General features: G+C 36.1%; 1 protein-coding gene across 1 annotated transcript in view; it reads left to right on the top strand.

Moving 5' to 3' along the window:
* MDFIC (MyoD family inhibitor domain containing) overlaps nucleotides 1–17,676 on the top strand; it is a 50,542-nt gene that overhangs the window by 12,227 nt on the left and 20,639 nt on the right. Inside the window, exon 3 of the mRNA XM_041421012.1 lies at nucleotides 957–1,088. Coding sequence (XP_041276946.1) covers nucleotides 957–1,088 — 132 coding nt within the window. The remainder of the gene's footprint in view (nucleotides 1–956; nucleotides 1,089–17,676) is intronic.

Below are 17,676 nucleotides of genomic sequence, written 5' to 3'. Positions count from 1 at the left end.
TGAGTAAGTAATATAAATTGATTATCTGTTGCTGTGAATAATGAACAAAGTAAATCCAGATTTAAAAATGTTTCCTTGAATGCCAGTAGGAAAAAATCTGTAACAATCAAGAACAGAAAGATTTGTGTGTGCGGATTTGGTTATTAAAACTTTAATGACAGTGAAGATGAAAACTGTCACTTGCCTTGGTTTGAGGAAATTCTGGTCTCCTTGTGATAACTGGCAACATCACCAAAACAACATCTGTTACATTGTGAAATAAGCTGAAGAATCCCTCAAATAACCTTACTATGGAATTTTTCCTGCAATTTATGTATACATGGACAGAATAAATACTTTTTCTTTTCATTTTTGGCTAAATGTTAACTTTTAATCAGCAGTGGCTTTTTCAAACTCTTTTTTTCAAGAAAAAATAGGTAATTGTGTTACAATAATTTTTCTGAATTTTTGTGCTAGTCACTTTTGAACTTTCAACTGTATTTGTCTTTGATTATGTGTTTAATTATAAAAAATAGACAATAAAATTTTGTAAAATTACTATAGCTTTTATGTGCTACAGCCACATGTATGTAGGTAAAAAATAATGGTTTTTGTGTGACAAAGCTATTAAAATTTTTATATGAAAGCATTGTGGAAGGTAACTAAATAAGAAAATACCCCACCCCACCCCCCGCCAAAATTTAATTTTTTACAGAAGCTGTGGAGTTGCTGAGTATTATTTTGCATAATTCGATACAATATGACTAAAAGTCTTTCTAAACGAGAAATTATATTGATATAGACCAGAAAACAAATGGAAAATCAACTTTATTGGCAGTTAATTCTAAGGAAACAAAAGCGGATGCTAAGACAAGTTATAATTTATGCCACCTCACTTTTAATTTTCAAAATTAGTTTTGCTAACATAGAGAAAAAATACTGTAGAAATTAATATTTTGAAATTTCCTTTGACTTAGGAAAAACTGACCAAGAGACTGCAGTGGCAGGAGATAAAGACATAAACCAACCTTCCAGTAATCAAAGTATACAAGCAGAGATACAAGAGCAGTCCATCTGGGGAAATCGCACTGATGGTGACCTCATCAGAAGTAAGTATTTCCAGAACAAATTGCTGCCGTTGAGGCTTGCTTTCACAGTGTAATGGGATACTGCCTGTTGACTCTGTTAAATGTGTGTCAAATGCAATTGTGTTGCAACTGTAATGTGCATCTACTGAATTTATTTCCCAGATTGACTCCTGTCAGCATGCATAAGCAACAAGTACAAGGAAAGGTGTGATTCGAGTGGTGCAGTATGGTACAGACCTCTGTAGCATCTAAGCTTTTAAAGCCTTAATGTTACATTCTTCTCTTATCATTAATAGTACAATAGCTAGTACTGCATTTATGCAGCTGTGCTAGGTGTCATCACCCTCAATTTCCCAGGTAATGCATATATATAAGCAGCAGACTAAACTATGCTGAGAGCAGCTGCTTCCAGCTGCACTGAGTACTGGTCAGGTGTAAGTTTTTTAAGGGTTTTGAGTCCTGAAATAGTAGACCCATGCTATGGAGCTGTGGAGTTTTTAAATTAGTTTTTACAGGTCTACATTCCTAGTGTATGTCCTGTATGCTTTAAAACACAAAAAGGTATGCAAGATCATTTCTGTTTTCCTATCTTGGATTGAAGATCATATGCTATCCATTGTACCCTCTTAAGGCAAAAATATTTCTGTCAACTGCCAGAGGTAGTACTCTGTAATGCTCTAAAATTCTGTGAATGCTTGAATGTTAGTTGCTCAAGGGAGGGGCAGCATGAAGAACTATTCTCTAATTATTAGGTGTATTCAGAAAGAAAATGGGCTAAATGCAGAGTGGTGCTCCAGCTCTCTTGAGGCTGTCTGATCACATATTTCAGTGTTAGTCTCTCTTTGCAATGCACACTATACTGTTGACAGTGGGGTAAATTTCTGAACCTGCTGTTGTCAAAACTGGTGATTTTTTGCTGCAGTTGTGTGTTTCTTTTTAGGTTGTTTTTTCATTTGTTTTGTTATTTTACTTAGTTGTTTTTTAGTCTTATCTATACATTTATCTTCTCTGGAACTTTGTGTTAGCATTTGAAATTATTTTCAAAGTCAATCGTGGCTTTTTTTTCCCCTAAATAATTAATCCTGGTAAATACTTGCACCTCTAATGTATTGAATAGTTATCTTGATCCTATACAGGAAACTTTAATTTAACATGTCAGATATTTATCTGACGATTTAAAATAATTCTTAAAGGGCTACAGACAGGGAGAATTGTCCTGCATAGCTTGAGAGTTTACTTAGTCCCAAAAGATTATTGCTTTAAACCTAACTGTCCCTGGACAAGCAATTGCTTTGTGCTTATGTTGATGATATGGAAAGGTGTGTATGGCATCTTCTTTTGGAGGACCCTCCTTCTCATTCCCTTTTCCTAGAAGTTTCCTTATTCCCAAATGCATGAGAGAGCAGATTAATTTAATAGCAGGTAGCAGCATGCCTAAACTATGGAGGAAAGGACCAAGGTCTGGAGGGTGATTCTGTGCATCCTCTAGTCTGTTCACCACCAAGACATGCTGCAGTGGCTGCACCGGAGAGTTTTGATGATACATTTTTTTCAACATATATTAGAATTTGTAGCAGATAGTGGAAACCCCTGGTAAAGTGACTTGATGATTATATGTAGTTATAGCTCTGTGATGGAAGGGTTAGTTGCTGCTGAATTTAAAAAAAAAAAAAAAAAAAGGAACAGAGAAAAGGGGGAAGAAGATAAGGTCAAATGTAGGGGTAAAAGATTCTGTTCCAGTGTGCATGACTGTCCTTATCCTGCAGTCATGAGTAGCTTTACTCTGACTTTGAGTCAGAATAGCACTCTGACTTTGTGGAAAGCAAGTTTAGCTGAAAGATATAAGTTTCTGAAAGACTTAGTCTTAATAAGTGTGTAGTAGAGGCCTTAATTATGAGTCTTATTTGTTTAGATGCTATGATATGAACCTCTCTCCTTGCTTCAGATAACCTTTAGTTTAAAGTCTTCTAGATGGAACAAAAATGATGAAATCAAAGCAATTTCTTTTGTTTTGTTTTTTTTTTTTTTTTTGGGTGCAAAGCTTATGAGTAGGGAAGTTTGTTCTCCTTTTAAAAACTGAGGAACTGTGCTTGACTCAGTTATACATTTTGTAGTTTGCAGAAGTTTAGAAGTTTTACAACTCAATATACCTAGTAGCCAAGTTTGAAAACTAGAACAAGTGCAGCAAACATAAGCGTTCTTATCACAAACACTACTTGGGTATTTAATGTAAAAAATAAATACTGTAGCTCAAAATGGTCTTGATTCAACCAGATCTATTACCCCACCAAACTAAAGTTCACAGATTATTGCATATTGAAAGAAGTTTGAGGTTAGAAATAAACAGTGTTTTGATTATTACAATATATTTTAAAACTCTTTCTAAAAATTGTTTTAGACAGCGCATACTTCACAACTGTTCCACACTATCCTAATGATTCAGTTTCTTTTTTTCCCATACAGATTGTTTTCCATCCCCACATCTGATACATACTCCATTTGTCTTAGCATTAGCTTTTACTTTATAAATGTTTCCAGCATTTAACTTCCAAGGTTTTCCTTGTTTGCAGCTGTTTTATCCTGCTGTTATATGGAATTAGATTAATCAGTCAGATTTACTGGCACACTAACAACGAAGTCCAGTGTTTGAGCCCCTGTAATGACTTCATTATGTATGATTTCTCATTTGCACTTGTGAACTCAGTTTACCAGGCAACATCAATAAACTAAAACACTGCCCCCGTTTTCCACAGTAAGATGTTTTACGTTCACCTTGCTTTGCCCTTTCAGTCTTTTTTTCAAGCTCCCTTTTTTAACCACCAGAGATTTCCTCCAGATTAGCCTTTTCCCTGCCTCCTTTGGAGCATCCCTTCTCCCCATTAATGTTCATGATGTCCTGGGTAAATGGTTAATCTTACAGGAAGCCTCAACCAAGAAATTTGTTGGTTTTGAAGAGAGTTTGAGAATCAAAAGATTACTGTATACTGACGTATAAACAATGAAAGGCTGTATAAGAAGGAACCAGTTGTGTTACCTTTCTGTAATTGTTAATACACTTGCATAACTATTACTGGAACACTGTTCAGTTGGAGAAGGATCAGGGGAGAACCACAACTATCTCAGGAATGACTGGAGTAGTTGAAAATGTGCCATGTTGTGGAAAACCTCCTGGAATTCAATCTGTTTGGTGTTAACAAAGGGAATAAAGAGGGGCTTTGCCTAGTCCCTAAGAAGCATGGCACAACAAACAGAAATTTGTTAAGACAGTTCTTCAACTATAGCAAGACAAAGGGAGAACTAAATATAATATCAGAAAGTTCAGTTAGACTAGGAATGTGTACTTTTTTTAACAGAGTATTTGAGAACAGGAAAAACTGCCAAATCCTTGGTGGCTTTATGTATGTTAAATTTGGTTTAGTCATCATAAGATGTCAACTGCTATCCATATCCTTCAATTTTAGAACCTGAGTAAAGGAGAGTCTTTCCACAGTGGTTCCCCCAGCTGGGAAGACACATATTTTTCAGTACAGTTATTCTTCTAGAAAATGTTGATACCTGTTCCCTTCTCTTCACAGACACATACGTATTTTTTATGTTATTTCTGACTGTAGGGGTTCTGCTTTTCAAAAGAGCTTTAGAACAACTCCATCTGCTATCTTTTTTTGGCAGTGCATTTTAAATATCTGCAAACACCTTCTGCTTATTTTCATTGTATGGTCTGGTGGCCCATAATGGAGTGGCTCTGCTTCTGTTATCACTCACTGTTGGCACGTGAGGAGGAGTGCATGTTAAACATGCAGCAGGGGAACCTGTGGCTATAGGAATGAAACCACAATGCTCTTCTTTGTTCTCTGGAAGAGGTATGAGATTTTTTTCCCTCTTAGAGAAAAAAAGGCTATAAAGATAGATTTTAGAATATTTAGGCAGGATTTTTGCAGAGGGCACTGGGTTATCTTCAGTGTGTGCTGCTGTGCAGGGAAGGGAATGTTTAGGAGGGAGTAAAATGCCAGTCTTGAACACTATTTGCTTGTGAGGATTTAATCTCCTTTCCAGTTCTCAAGCAGAAGCTTAGCTATGTGATATTTAAGAAAACAAAAAACATCTACCATAGATTCAAATTGTCATGAATAATTGATTAATAATAATCCAATTCTGAAGATTAAATACCTAAAATATGCCCATGTTTTACAGATAGAAAGGTCATTGCTATCCATCATTTTCTAGCTTCAATTGTCTATTTCTCCTCCATGGAACACCCTCCTGATAAGAGTGGCTCTTCAGAGAAAAGGATGCTTCTTTCAGCTCTGTGGGGATCAATTTTACATGGTCTTGTGGCCACTATTTTATTTACTATATTCTTCTGGAGTAAAAACTAAATATTTTTCTTTTTGTTTTCTGTATTTTATGTTGACATTTTCACTTTACATGATTATTTATGTAATTTTAAGATTTGGAAATTCCTTTCTTTGTCTAGCTAAGTGAGTGATTTCTGTAGTTTGTTATGCTGTTTATGTTTGGTTTTTTGTGGGTTTTTTTTTGGTTTTTTTTGGGTTTTTTTGGGTTTTTTTTTCCAACAAGAAGCAGCTAATCTGCTGTTAGAAGTCTGTTTTGTTTGATATTAATCCAGATATCTTTTCTTGGCTGTTCTATGATGCACAATCACCTTACAATTACTGTGATTTCAGATGATCCTGTTTATTCTGTCTATAAAATAGTGCAAAGTGCTTGCGTTAACTTAAATTGTTCTTTTCAAAGCTAGAAAGTATGACAAATACAGACTTCTTGCAGCATAACAGTGTGTGACTACAGAAATTGTGCAGAATAGATTAATGGAAATTATTCAAAATATATTACTGGGTTTGAAAGGTGTATTCTATTAGTTAAAGAAGTGATTTATGTACAATGTTCCAAATAGACCCAGGTATAAAAATCTGTTAACCTATGAACGAACAAAACTTAATCAGTTCAATATTTATACAACAGCACAGTATTTGATATTTAGAACCTTCTTGAAAAAAAGATTAATCTTTGACAAATCTGGCTAGTAGATGTAAAGAGGTCTTTCCTGAGAACTCCTCTCTCAGAGATTTTCTAATCCTCTCCTCAGCACAGAACTGTGTTGCTTCTGTTTCTCCCCTGACCTGGCAGTTCTTTTACTACAGCCACTCCAAAAGTCTTCGAAAACCTTCTCAGGCCTGTTGAGGGGCCTGGTGAGTGACACAATCAAAGCCTTTCCCTTTGATCTTCACTTTACCTTCTCCTGGGTAGAGAGGGATTTTCACAGGTAGCTGTACCATTATAGTTACAATCTTCAGAGTCTGACTGGGCCTTTGGTGTTAGCCTGAAAAAAAAGGAGGCTCAGGGGAGACCTTATCCCTCTTTACACCTGCCTGAAAGGAGGTTGTGGCCAGGTAGGAGTTGGTCTCTTCTCCCAGGACAAGTGAACACAGTCTCAAGCTGCACCAGGGGAGGTTGAGGTTGGTCATCAGGAAGAATTTCTTCACAGAAAGGAAGATCAGGTGTGGGAATGGACTGCCTAGGGAGGTAAAGTTGTTCACCATCCCTGGAGATATTTAAGGAAAGCCTGGACATGACACTTAGTGCCATGATGTAGTTGACATGGTAGTGTTCTGTCATAAGGTGGACTCAATGATCTCAGAAGTCTTTTCCAATCTAACTGAACTGATCCTGTGTGTTTCTGTGTGTACAGAAGTCACTGTGAAATGACCCGAGTGTTGCTGTACACCGAGCTGCTGCCAGGTGTGTGTGTTTTCTGCACATTCTCTTCCCTTCAAGTCCGCATTGCATGCTGTAAGGCAATGCAGCTGATGATGAACTGAGATAGATGAGGAATTTGTATACTCTGTTGTCACTCCAGGTCAAGAAATAAACTTCTTGCTGTTGTTGATCCATTTACAGAACAGTAGTCAAACTTAAGTGGGAAGTTTAAACTGTTCCAGATGGCTGTAAGATAGGTGTATGTATTCTGCATATCACTAATAGCCAGAATTACTTGGAGCCTTTTAATTTCTGTTTTATTTTACTTGTGACTCTCAAAATGTTATCTGAATTTATGGTCTGAGGCTGAGGAAATTTGGATGGCAGTAATCATCAGTACCAGACAAAGGTGAAATTCTTCAAGTAACGTGAAGATTACTGTGCTTGCTATGTTTAGGCCTGAAGTAAATTGTATCTTAATTTAATATTTTCCTGTGTTGTATTGGTACTGTCTCAGAATTAATCATGCTGTTATGCCTATATGGGAAAGAATGGTTATATTCTTTTTCTGATTATTTCCTCTTATAGGGAAAAAAGTAGAATATGCTTGTAGTAGTTCCTTAAAGAGAAGGAATAATAAGATTCTTGACTGCATTCTATGTGAAATATTATACTACCAAGCCAATGCGTTAGTGTGGTTTTACTCTTCTGTTTTCAGTACTAACCGTATTTAGTTAGCCATATTTAGCAAAGAAAACACTAAATTACAAAGTATAAGAAAGTATCATTATCTAAGAGTTACTTTGAGGAACCCATCTGCGGGCAAAAGTGTCATGAATTTAAACCATGGCAAAAGTTCTTTTTTTCTTGTTTTACATTTAATTTTGTATTTGCTGTCATTGGTGTGAAAAGCATGGTGTAGGTTTATATAGCTTAAAGGCAGTACTGTATATTGTGTTTACATCAAAATAATTAAATGAATTCTTCAAAATTTAAGAGTCAAAAGAATTTTAAATATTTTAAGATTTTTTTATTTACTAATAAAAAAAGTGAAAGATGGGGAGAGGGACTCATGGTCACAGGATAAGCCATAGCTAAGTAATCACAATTAAACATTTTTCTTCTTTATAGAGCTACACAGAGGAAAGAGAGGTCTGAACACTGCTTAATTCTTATGCATTTTGATAATATGACACCTATAGTGCAAAAGAACCCACAAGTACCTTTCCTTGAAGGTGTTTTTATAAAAGACAAGGAGAAACAGGAGCCTATGACCTATTGCTGTCTAGTTGTGGTGTGGTTTTCTGTTTTCCCTTAAAAAATTCTTCATAATCCAAACCCAAGGAGCCTTTTGGAAAACATTAAAATGTCAAACAGCTATGGTCACTCAGGCTATTTGTAATACCAATTTTTAAAAATAATTTTACTGGCAAAGTAGGCTTCCAGATATATTGAGGCTTGATTTAAGAGAAGGATTGATTATTTGCTACCTAAGCCTTAACTCTTTTTGAGTGAACTGTAGTGTTCTGGTGTGTGAGAAACACTTTTGTGTGGAGACTGCTCTTGAAGTTTGTGATTATAAAATGCAAACTCATACATCCTACCAGAAGAACTTTTCAAATTCTGAGTTTGTCTGGACCCATGATTTTTAGAGGCTTAAATTTTACTTACAAACTTTCTTCCCTCAAATTCTATGCAGTATCTAAATTATCATGTCTTCTCTTTGAACTATAAATATTATGACACTTGTTTGGAGAAAATTTAGCAGTGCTAATGATAATTAAAGCAGAATTCAGCCAAGAGACTATTTCCTTTTGCAAAGGTTCCTCATGTTTAAGTTTTACTGATTTATAACTCAAACTTAAGGTTGTATAATGTTTGTATAAAATGTTAAGAAGTTTGCTTTTGAGACAAGTCAAGTAGAGCAAAGAGTTAGGCAAACCTATTAAAAAATGGCCTATGAGTCAGATTTGACCTTCAGGGCAAGTTTTTGCTACTGAGAGGCAGCATAAACTATTGCCTGTTCTTTGGCAGATCAGGGGCAAGCCTATCTTCAGGTATGGGTAATTTGGAAGTACATCTTCAAAAAGAAAACCTCTTAGCCAGTTAGAAGGCATCTACCTTTCCTGGTCTCCTTTCTTCAGTAGGACAGGTGCATATTTTGACTGTATTTCATAAGTTGCAAGTTGAAATAAAATTCACATTTTGACAGAAAAGCAATGAAAGATTATTGTGCTGACCAGAACTGGCTGTAAGAGCAGTGTCATACCAGGACAGAACATCCTTTAGGTCCGTACAATTCAGGAATTCAGGAGATCAGTGTACAATACTCTTTTTGCTTGAATTTCAAAATGAAAGAAAATAAGTTTTGGTGGGAGGATTTGGGATTAACCCACCTGGAAGAACTTTTCTGAGGGATCATCCTCAGTTTTTCGCAGAGGTGATGCAGAAAAATATTTGGATGGTGAGGTGGGATACAGAGCTAACCTTGGTTAGTATACTTGTAGTTTTCTTATAGGTGAGTTTATCAAATTACATCATCTCATTTAGTATTTTGCAGCTCACTTTGTAACTATGACTTTGTGAAGTATTTCCCTACTTATATATATATATATATATATATATATTCTTTTTACTATGTGATGACTTTTTAGTGATAAATCACTGTCATATTTATAATGTAAAATCAGTATTGGTATATATTTTTGTCCAGCAGCAAATAGATCATTCAGTGGGACTGTACGCTAATCATGCTATGAAGTAACTGACAGTATGCATTAAGGCAGCTGAAGTAGCTGTAAGGTCTGTGTGCTTCGTGAGAGTCTTCTGCCCTTCTGCACAGCCCTTCTGTAAGCTGTTCTGTGCTGGATCAAATCCTGGAAACTTGCAACTAGTGTGAGTTTTGTATTTACAACAAATAAGTGTTTAACTTTGGAAATATGGAAGGGAAAAAAACAACTCAGAACACTTTTTAAAGGAGGAATTCTAGTAAAAGGTGTCTGTTTTTTATCCACTCCTCTTGTTCCACTCCTTTGACTGCTACTTGATATACTTCTCCGTCCACTTGATTTTCTGATTCCCATTTGTAGCATAGTGTTATGTCTGAGGAATCTTTTTCTTACAGTTTAGTTGATCAATTTTAAGTAGATCACTATTTGGTTTTGACTGTTTGTGTTATTATAGAACATCTGCTACTCTAGCATTTTCAGAAGAACAGCGAGATCCCATTTGCTGTGCTGTGCTCCCTCCTTGAACAAGAGAAAATAACCTGGCAAAAGCTTTTGTTCATTATCAAATCAGCATCCACACCACGAATTCTGCTGTGATAGCTGGAACAGGGCAAGAAGTTCAGGTCTCATTATTTATATTTTGTCGATTTTTTTTGCTTTTGTGTGACTGAAGGCTTGTGTAAGCAGCAAGGGAAGGTGGGTTGTGTTTGATGGAGTTGCTGTGCTGTACGTTGGCTCTTTGTGGGTAAGAGAAGCTTGCTGTCTCAGCTGTGACTTTTTAAAGCTCTTAAACTGTAAAAGGACAAAAAGAGTAGCTAAATTCTAATACTTTCACTTAAAATGCCGTTTCTTTTCTTGAAATCCTTCACCTTATTGTAAAAACTTCTAATAAAATGTTTTTTAAATGTATAAATGGACATTTTTCAGTATTGGGGATAATGCTGACACAGCACAGATTTCATTGCTGTATCTGCACTCCATTAAAAAAAAGTAATTGTGATTAGTGCAGAAGGATTTTTTTTTCTGTGAATAAAGAGAAGTATGTCTTTAAATAAGACAAAACAAAAAGTTTTAAAACAAAACAACGGTGTTGCAAGAAGCACTGATGCCAAGCATAGAGCTAACTCAAATTTAAATGGTAGTTTAAAATATTTTAAACCAAAAGATGAACCAAATAAACTTCAGTGGGTCAAATTGCATCATTTTGTAATTTGAAAGAACTATTTTTAATAGAGAATGAAAATAATTCCATAGATAATGCTGAATGCTTTTAAATGTGCTAGAATAAGAATAATCACTATCTGCATGTTAGAGATAAAAACTAGTATTTTACTGTTGATATCATTTGGGTGCAACAATTTCGTAGGGAATTATATCTTGTTTCATTAACAGAGTCGAGAATCAGAATTTTAGCTCAGCTGTGGAATGAAAGAACAATATTTTACAGGTAATTTCATCCCATTAAAACAATTTATCTATTTTTTCAATTAATGTGATGCTTTCCCATTGAGTTAATGCATTTGTTTCTCTGAATTTTTGTGGTAGTTGCTGTTGGTCACTGATGTGACACTGTATTTTTCTAACAGGACAGATTTGTAACTGTGTGGCTCAGATATCAGAGCTTTCCTATGTATTGTTTGAGCAGCTTATGCTTTGCTTCCTTTCAGGAAACGAAGTGCATCATTTTTACAGGAAGTTTGGTCTTCAGCAGGCACGGCCAACAGTCTGACTTTTGCTATGCTCTAAGGGATGGACCTGTGAGCAACTAGCAAAAGCTCATTTAGCTTTTCTTTTTATTACTGTATTGAATTCATGTAATTGAGGTCATTATACAAACTTGGCCAGGATGTGGGGGATTTTCCAGCCAAGTCAGAAAGAGGTCTTGCTAGATCATTTTGGTAGAACGTAATAAATAAACAGTTAAGTAAAAATTTTTTGCCTTTTTTCCTTAGTATTGGTGACAATGATTGTATGTTGAGTGCATTCAGTTTTGAATTTAACACACAAATCTCTCAGTTGAAAAAGGTTTATGTTCAGAAAGACTCTGTTGCCTTTTCCCTTAGCATATGAAAGAACCATTTTTGAGTCAAAGTTAAACTGCCGGTGGGGTGGGGTGGGGTGGGGTGGGGAAGGGAAAAGACAGTGAGCTCTGATACAGAGATTCAGCCTTTTAGTCCATTGTTGCTTGTGGATTTGAATCTAGGGAAAAAAACAATGTAGGTTTTTCAAGGACTCTAAAAAGAGCACTTTTCAAAGTATATTCTCAAGAATCTTACATGTACAGCTTGCACAAAAAATATTTTGGGTTAGACGGTGCCTTATCATTTCAAGATACACCAAAGAGTGAGTTCAAAGGTGGGAAAAGAGCTCTCATTTCTGGGTCATCCTGATACCAATCTGGTGCATTAGTGGCATTCAGCAGCCCATGAGGCAGCATTGGTGACAGGAGCTCTGCCTGGACTTTGTGTGCGTTCAAAATCCTTTGGTGACCTGGGGTCCCTGGAGTGCTTTGGGCTGGGGAAGCCCCACTCATCCAGCCCACGGACTTAGAAACCGGGTGGATTGATGAGGGGTATCCTGTATCCATCTGCTGGACTCTCCTTGCCATAAGGGAATTCTTGCAGCTGAAGAACATCCATAAATGAGACTAAATCTTCTCAGTGTGTTGTCTGTGCAGATAGATGCTGCTTCTCTTCTCCTCACACTTCACTTTTTCAGGATCAGGAAACAGATGGATATTTGCTGCTCTCTCAACCATTTTTCCACATCTTTTTTCTCCTACTGGCAATCACTCTATTAACTATGAAGTCTGCAGTTCTGAAAAGATGGGTTAGGAAGAGTTATTGTTGTGGACCTCAAGTCTTCACCCTGCTTTCTGACACAGAATTTCCATTTTCCATTGTGCTGAGTGTGGCTGATTTTTGGCCTGGGCTCCAGGATCCTCTCTGACCTCGAGCAGAAGGGGAGCTATTGCTTCAGCACCTGATCACTGTATAAGTATGAAGTGTTTATCTTTGTTATATTTCACTGCTTATCAACTAATGAGTTATAATTTAATTATTTTCTTACTTGTAAAATCTGTAGCAAATGCTTCAGATTTGCTGGGATTTTACTTGTGAATTTTTTTTGTTTCTTCTTCCATACACTTTTCTGCCCTTACAGAAGTGAAGTCGTTCAGCTCACTATGTATTATTTCTCTTTGTCTCCTTCCCTTCCAGTGTTCTCTTCTTCTGGATGGTTCCTATTGGCTGTTTTTGCTTTTGATGTTTTTGCGCTACTATTGTTTTAATAATGTAAAAACCCAAGTTTTGGCCTGTTATTTGGAGTTACTGTCCATTTACTTCCCCTGTTACATTTTTCTTGCAGCTGTGCTTTTTTTCTTTCTTTCTTTGGTTTTCTGGTACTTTGTATCAGCCAATGCCAAACTTAGCATCAACTGTAAGTTGCAAGAAAGAATAGCAGAGAGAAAATAAGTGCAGCAATGGAATCAAAAACTCACTTATCAATTTATGTATTACTATATTTGTACTCATGTTCTGTGTTTTCCTGCCATTACTTATATAATACTCTCTATTGCTGTTACTATGTTTTCATTCCTATTTTTGATTTCTGCAATTAGCTTTGTTAATTGTAACATTGGGTATTAAAATTATAGAGATTACAAAAGATGGTGCACTGGGAGCAGGTAATCATACTTGAGGCTGAACACTTTCTAGAATCATCTGAATTTCTGTCACTTACATGAGTTGAGGACTAGAAATCAGGGGAGCACTGAACATTAAGGGAATTGCTCATTCCAAGCATTTCTTTTCGAGTTTTTTTTTTTTAAAACAAGTACAGCCAGTTTATATACATTTTTTTTTTTTGTTTGAGTTTAGCTGACCACTGTAATCTTGACATGTAGACACTTGGTATATATGGTCAGTGGAAAATAAACCTGACCTCAGAATATCTTCTCACTCAGAGGTGAATGCTGGATGGGCTTGGCTGAGAAGCTGTTGCCTCACCATCCTGCATTTTTTCCTGTGGTGTCTAGTTTGTCAGTGGTTGCAGGGGTTTTGAGAAAGGGAGCAGGAGGTGCTGGAGGCAAGAGGACCTGTTTGTGCACTTGCTCAGGTTGAGGCTGTTAATGACATTGAGGTTATCTCTCCTGTCTGGTGCATCCTGCTGTGCCGTTTATGAGGCAAAACCCAGCAAGTGATATCCTGTTGTTTGTAGCTTCTCTTTGATGTTTTTTACTTTATTTGGGAGCAAATAACACAATGGTGAGGGGGCATCAAAACTATTTCAAATATTTGAGACTTAATGTGTCAAATTCCAGTGTGTCTTTATGCAGTGGTATTACTGTATGTTGTAGCAGATACAAATAGCATAACTGCTATAATGTCATGCCAATAGCTTGGATTACCTTTAGTGGTTGATAAACTTTCTTTTAAAATTGGAGCTCCAGAAGCAAAGCATTCTGTTCCTCAGTGAGATGGATTGTATTGCACTCCTAGTGCCCTTTATCATTTCAGAGCCTGTCTTCACATTTAGGAAATTGCTGATTATTTGTGTTAAAGAAATAGATCTATTTTATTACTTTAAGAATTAGCAAAAAGCTAATTTTCTGATTCTTAATGCACTGATTATTCACTTCTGAGATCCAATGTTTTACAAGCCACTGTGCTTTATAAAGGAAGATGTAACAACAACCAATCAAACAAAAAAGCCCCCAAGTAGATGAAGATGCCTCTTAATAAATTACCTCTGTAGAAAACACAGGACAAAATAACTAAACATCTCACCTTAAAAGAGAAAAAAAACTTAAATTAAAAAAACCCAAAATCCAACCCACAAACTAGCTGCAATAGCTAACAACCAAACAACAAACTAGGTCCAGTAGTAACTAATGAATCTATTAAACTCCATAAATATGCCCTAAGAGTGTTGGAATGCTGACCAGGAGTAAATCTGCCATTCCACATCTGTGCAACTGTTACCACTGTAGTACATAGTTGTGATGCTATGAAAACATAAGAGCAAATATGGTACAATTCTTTTCCTGTCCTAGAAGAATGCTTGAGAAGAAAAATGGTTACAGAAATGTTGCAAGTAGAAAGTTTGAGGTAAAATTTCCCACTTTTGAATGCAACATTATGTAGGGATTTATTCCCCAGGTGTATGGGTGTCTGTTACCTATAAAGCCCTAGTTTGTGTTTGGCTTGTATTTTGTGGTGAGTTCCTGTTGTTTGTTTTCAAGAAGTGACAAACTATGCTACAGTAAGAACTATATTCAGCTTTATGTAGGTGTAGTTTAACAATCAGTACATTATGTGAATTCTCTTTATTTCTAATTACATTGTGATCTACCAAAAACTCCCAGATCATCTGCAAAGTTTATCACAGGTGACAATATTGGCAGTCTCAGAAAAAACATTGCTAATGACACCAAGATGTGTGTTTGATAAAGAAGAATAATTTACTGACAATCTAATGGTAATTAGAAGCCAAAGGGTATTTTGATTCTGAGATAATTGTTACAAGATAGGTAACTAAAAATGTTAGGGGATTTACTCAGTTTAGCAAAGATTTAAAATTTGCTGTTGCAGTCATTAAAGAAAATCATTGGGCATTTGTTCATTTTGCAAAATCACATCAGGAAGGAGGTAGGATTTGTAAATAGAGGAAGTCACCCCATATTGTCAGTTGGAATGCTTATCAACTTTGTAAACCCTGGCTACGAGCCCTTTTCATGCTTCCCTGTGGTAACTGCATCTCTCTGGGTATGTCAAAGACATCTTTGTACAATTCCTGCAACCCTTCAAACAGTGTGTAAAGTCCTGCAGTGATTCCAAAGGAAGGCACTGCAGGTGTCTTTGCACAGAAATAAGAGTACTGTGGGCACTGCCTTGTGCACTTGTGTTGCATCTCAACCCATAGACACACATGCACACGTTTGCCATTCTTGTCCACCCTTCACCAAGTGAAAGCTGACAGGATAAAATGTCTTTTCCCTTTGTCCCCTGCTAGCCTTGTTTCTGTTATACCAGGTGTTCCCTGGATGTGCTCTCAGATGTATTCTAACAAAGTGTTCTCAGTGTGGGTCCTGTAAAACTCGTACCAGCAATTTTACTACAGTATTTTCATTACAAAGGACATCCTGTTTCATAATATTATATTGTATTCATTTTGAAGATGTCCTCACGTCTTACAAGAAGGAATTCTAAAAAGGTGGTTGATGCTGTTAGTTGATACTTTGTTTTCCTTGTAAAGTCAGCATGGTATAAAAAATTCAGTGTAAAAAAATGATTTTAAAAGATAGATGGTGCCTTGATGGTACCTTGTTATTTAGTTAATGTATGCCTTCTGTGATATGGTAGCTGCAGTATATGCTATTTATGTCCCAGAAAATATTCAAAAATAATTGCTGACAAAAGCCACTTCACAGGTTGACTCAGAGGTACGTCTTGTAATCTGAATGTTAATATTCTGGATAGCTAGACAGAGAAAACTATTGATGTAGTTTGAAGATCATATTAGAGACTAGTCAGGATTTAGTTAGAAACTGGGGATGGAGAAGGATTGAGATACTTGAGTTCTCCCACTTTCAGTAAAATTTTATGCTAATTGAGCCAATAACATACAATATGTAATATTTTTGAAAAGTTAAGATTTTTTCCTTTTGTCAGTGGGAAATGTTGCCTTTTATATCTAAATAATTTATGTTTTCTCCAGAAGTAATTTAGAATCACCTTAACTTTATTCTGAATAGAATTCAGGCAACCCCTGGTTTAACTGTGCAACTCTTGACAGTCATCTGCTTTATTTTCCCCCTTAAGCTTAAATCAGTGTTATGAAGAAGCACTGATAAAAACCAGAGGCCTGATTTTACCTGCCTTACATATGGTCTGTTCCATGTGATTCATGCAGGGGGAGTAGAAGCAGTGTCCACCGAGACCAAACACTTCTTCCAGCTCAAATTAATGTGTAAATCTTGACTTCCAGTGTTAGTGGAACTGATCAGGACCTCGGTATTTCCAAAAAAGCTCATCTTCTTATTGGAGTTGCAACTGTTTTGGGAAGAGAGAAGTGTTAAGAATACTGTCAAGTGAAACAATATTTTCTCAATATTTGAAAACACCATTACAGTTTTTACAACCAGGAGTTGTGCATTTTATTCTTCCCACATCCACCTGCAAAAATACTGTTACTGTGGCCTGACTTGTTATCATAAACTATTGGGTCATACATAAAGAAGAAAATTGTTCTTCCCTCTCTGGGTGTGTAGTCAGATAACTCAGGCTGTAAACTGGAAAGTTTTTTTTCCATCACTTTCCTTGGCCAGACTAGCAAACTCCATGGGTGTCGGTATCAGCTGCCTTGGAATTGGTTTTGATGTGATTAAGGTACTAATTAACTGTCTGAATTCTTTTCTCCTGCCTGATGTTTTGTTTTGATTCACTTTGACTCAGAGGAGTCTGCATTCAGTGTATGTTTGTTTTTGTGTTTTGTATAAAATCCCTAATGATAGCTTAGACTGTCTTCTTTTGGTTGGGAGTTTCCCTCTGTTGACATACATTTTCCTGTTAAATGCATGCATCAGAATTTTTCTTTTAAAAACAGCTGGGACTTTGCAAGGTGCAAATCAGTGTGCAGTCAGGGTGCATATCTATGTGCATATTCCTTTAAAATGTGCTAAGGGTTAATTTTACAGTCTGAAGGAGAATGTGCATGGTTACTTCATGCACATCAAAAACCATAACAAATGTTTACTACCTGAATTCACCAGATAGTAACCTCACAATTAAATTATTGTGCAAAGTCAGTTAAATAACAGCAGAAGTTACTGTGTTAAGGCCCACTTTGCAAGAAAACTGATGACAAGGAAATGTGAAACACACTAATAGATTATATGCTATAGCAATATATTGCCTTTTTATTGCTTTTCCAAGGCAGCAGATTCATGTGCAGTTATTACTACCTATATTATCTGTTAGTTTTCTATCAAAAAAGATTCAGTCTATTGAATCATTAATCTAATATTTATCATTCTTATTGAAAATCCACTAGTGTTAGCACTGTATAAAATATTGACTTAAATCTACTGGTTTTGCTAAAGATTAAAAACATATTAACCTGAAAAGCATGGTATTTCTTAGGACACTTTGAAACTACTCATT

The sequence above is a fragment of the Onychostruthus taczanowskii genome, unplaced genomic scaffold, assembly GCF_017590055.1.
Source record: "Onychostruthus taczanowskii isolate IOZ18803 unplaced genomic scaffold, ASM1759005v1 scaffold68, whole genome shotgun sequence".
Lineage (NCBI taxonomy): Eukaryota > Metazoa > Chordata > Aves > Passeriformes > Passeridae > Onychostruthus > Onychostruthus taczanowskii.
Note: the sequence above shows the minus strand (reverse complement) of the source record. Positions and strands in the feature narration are given on the sequence as shown.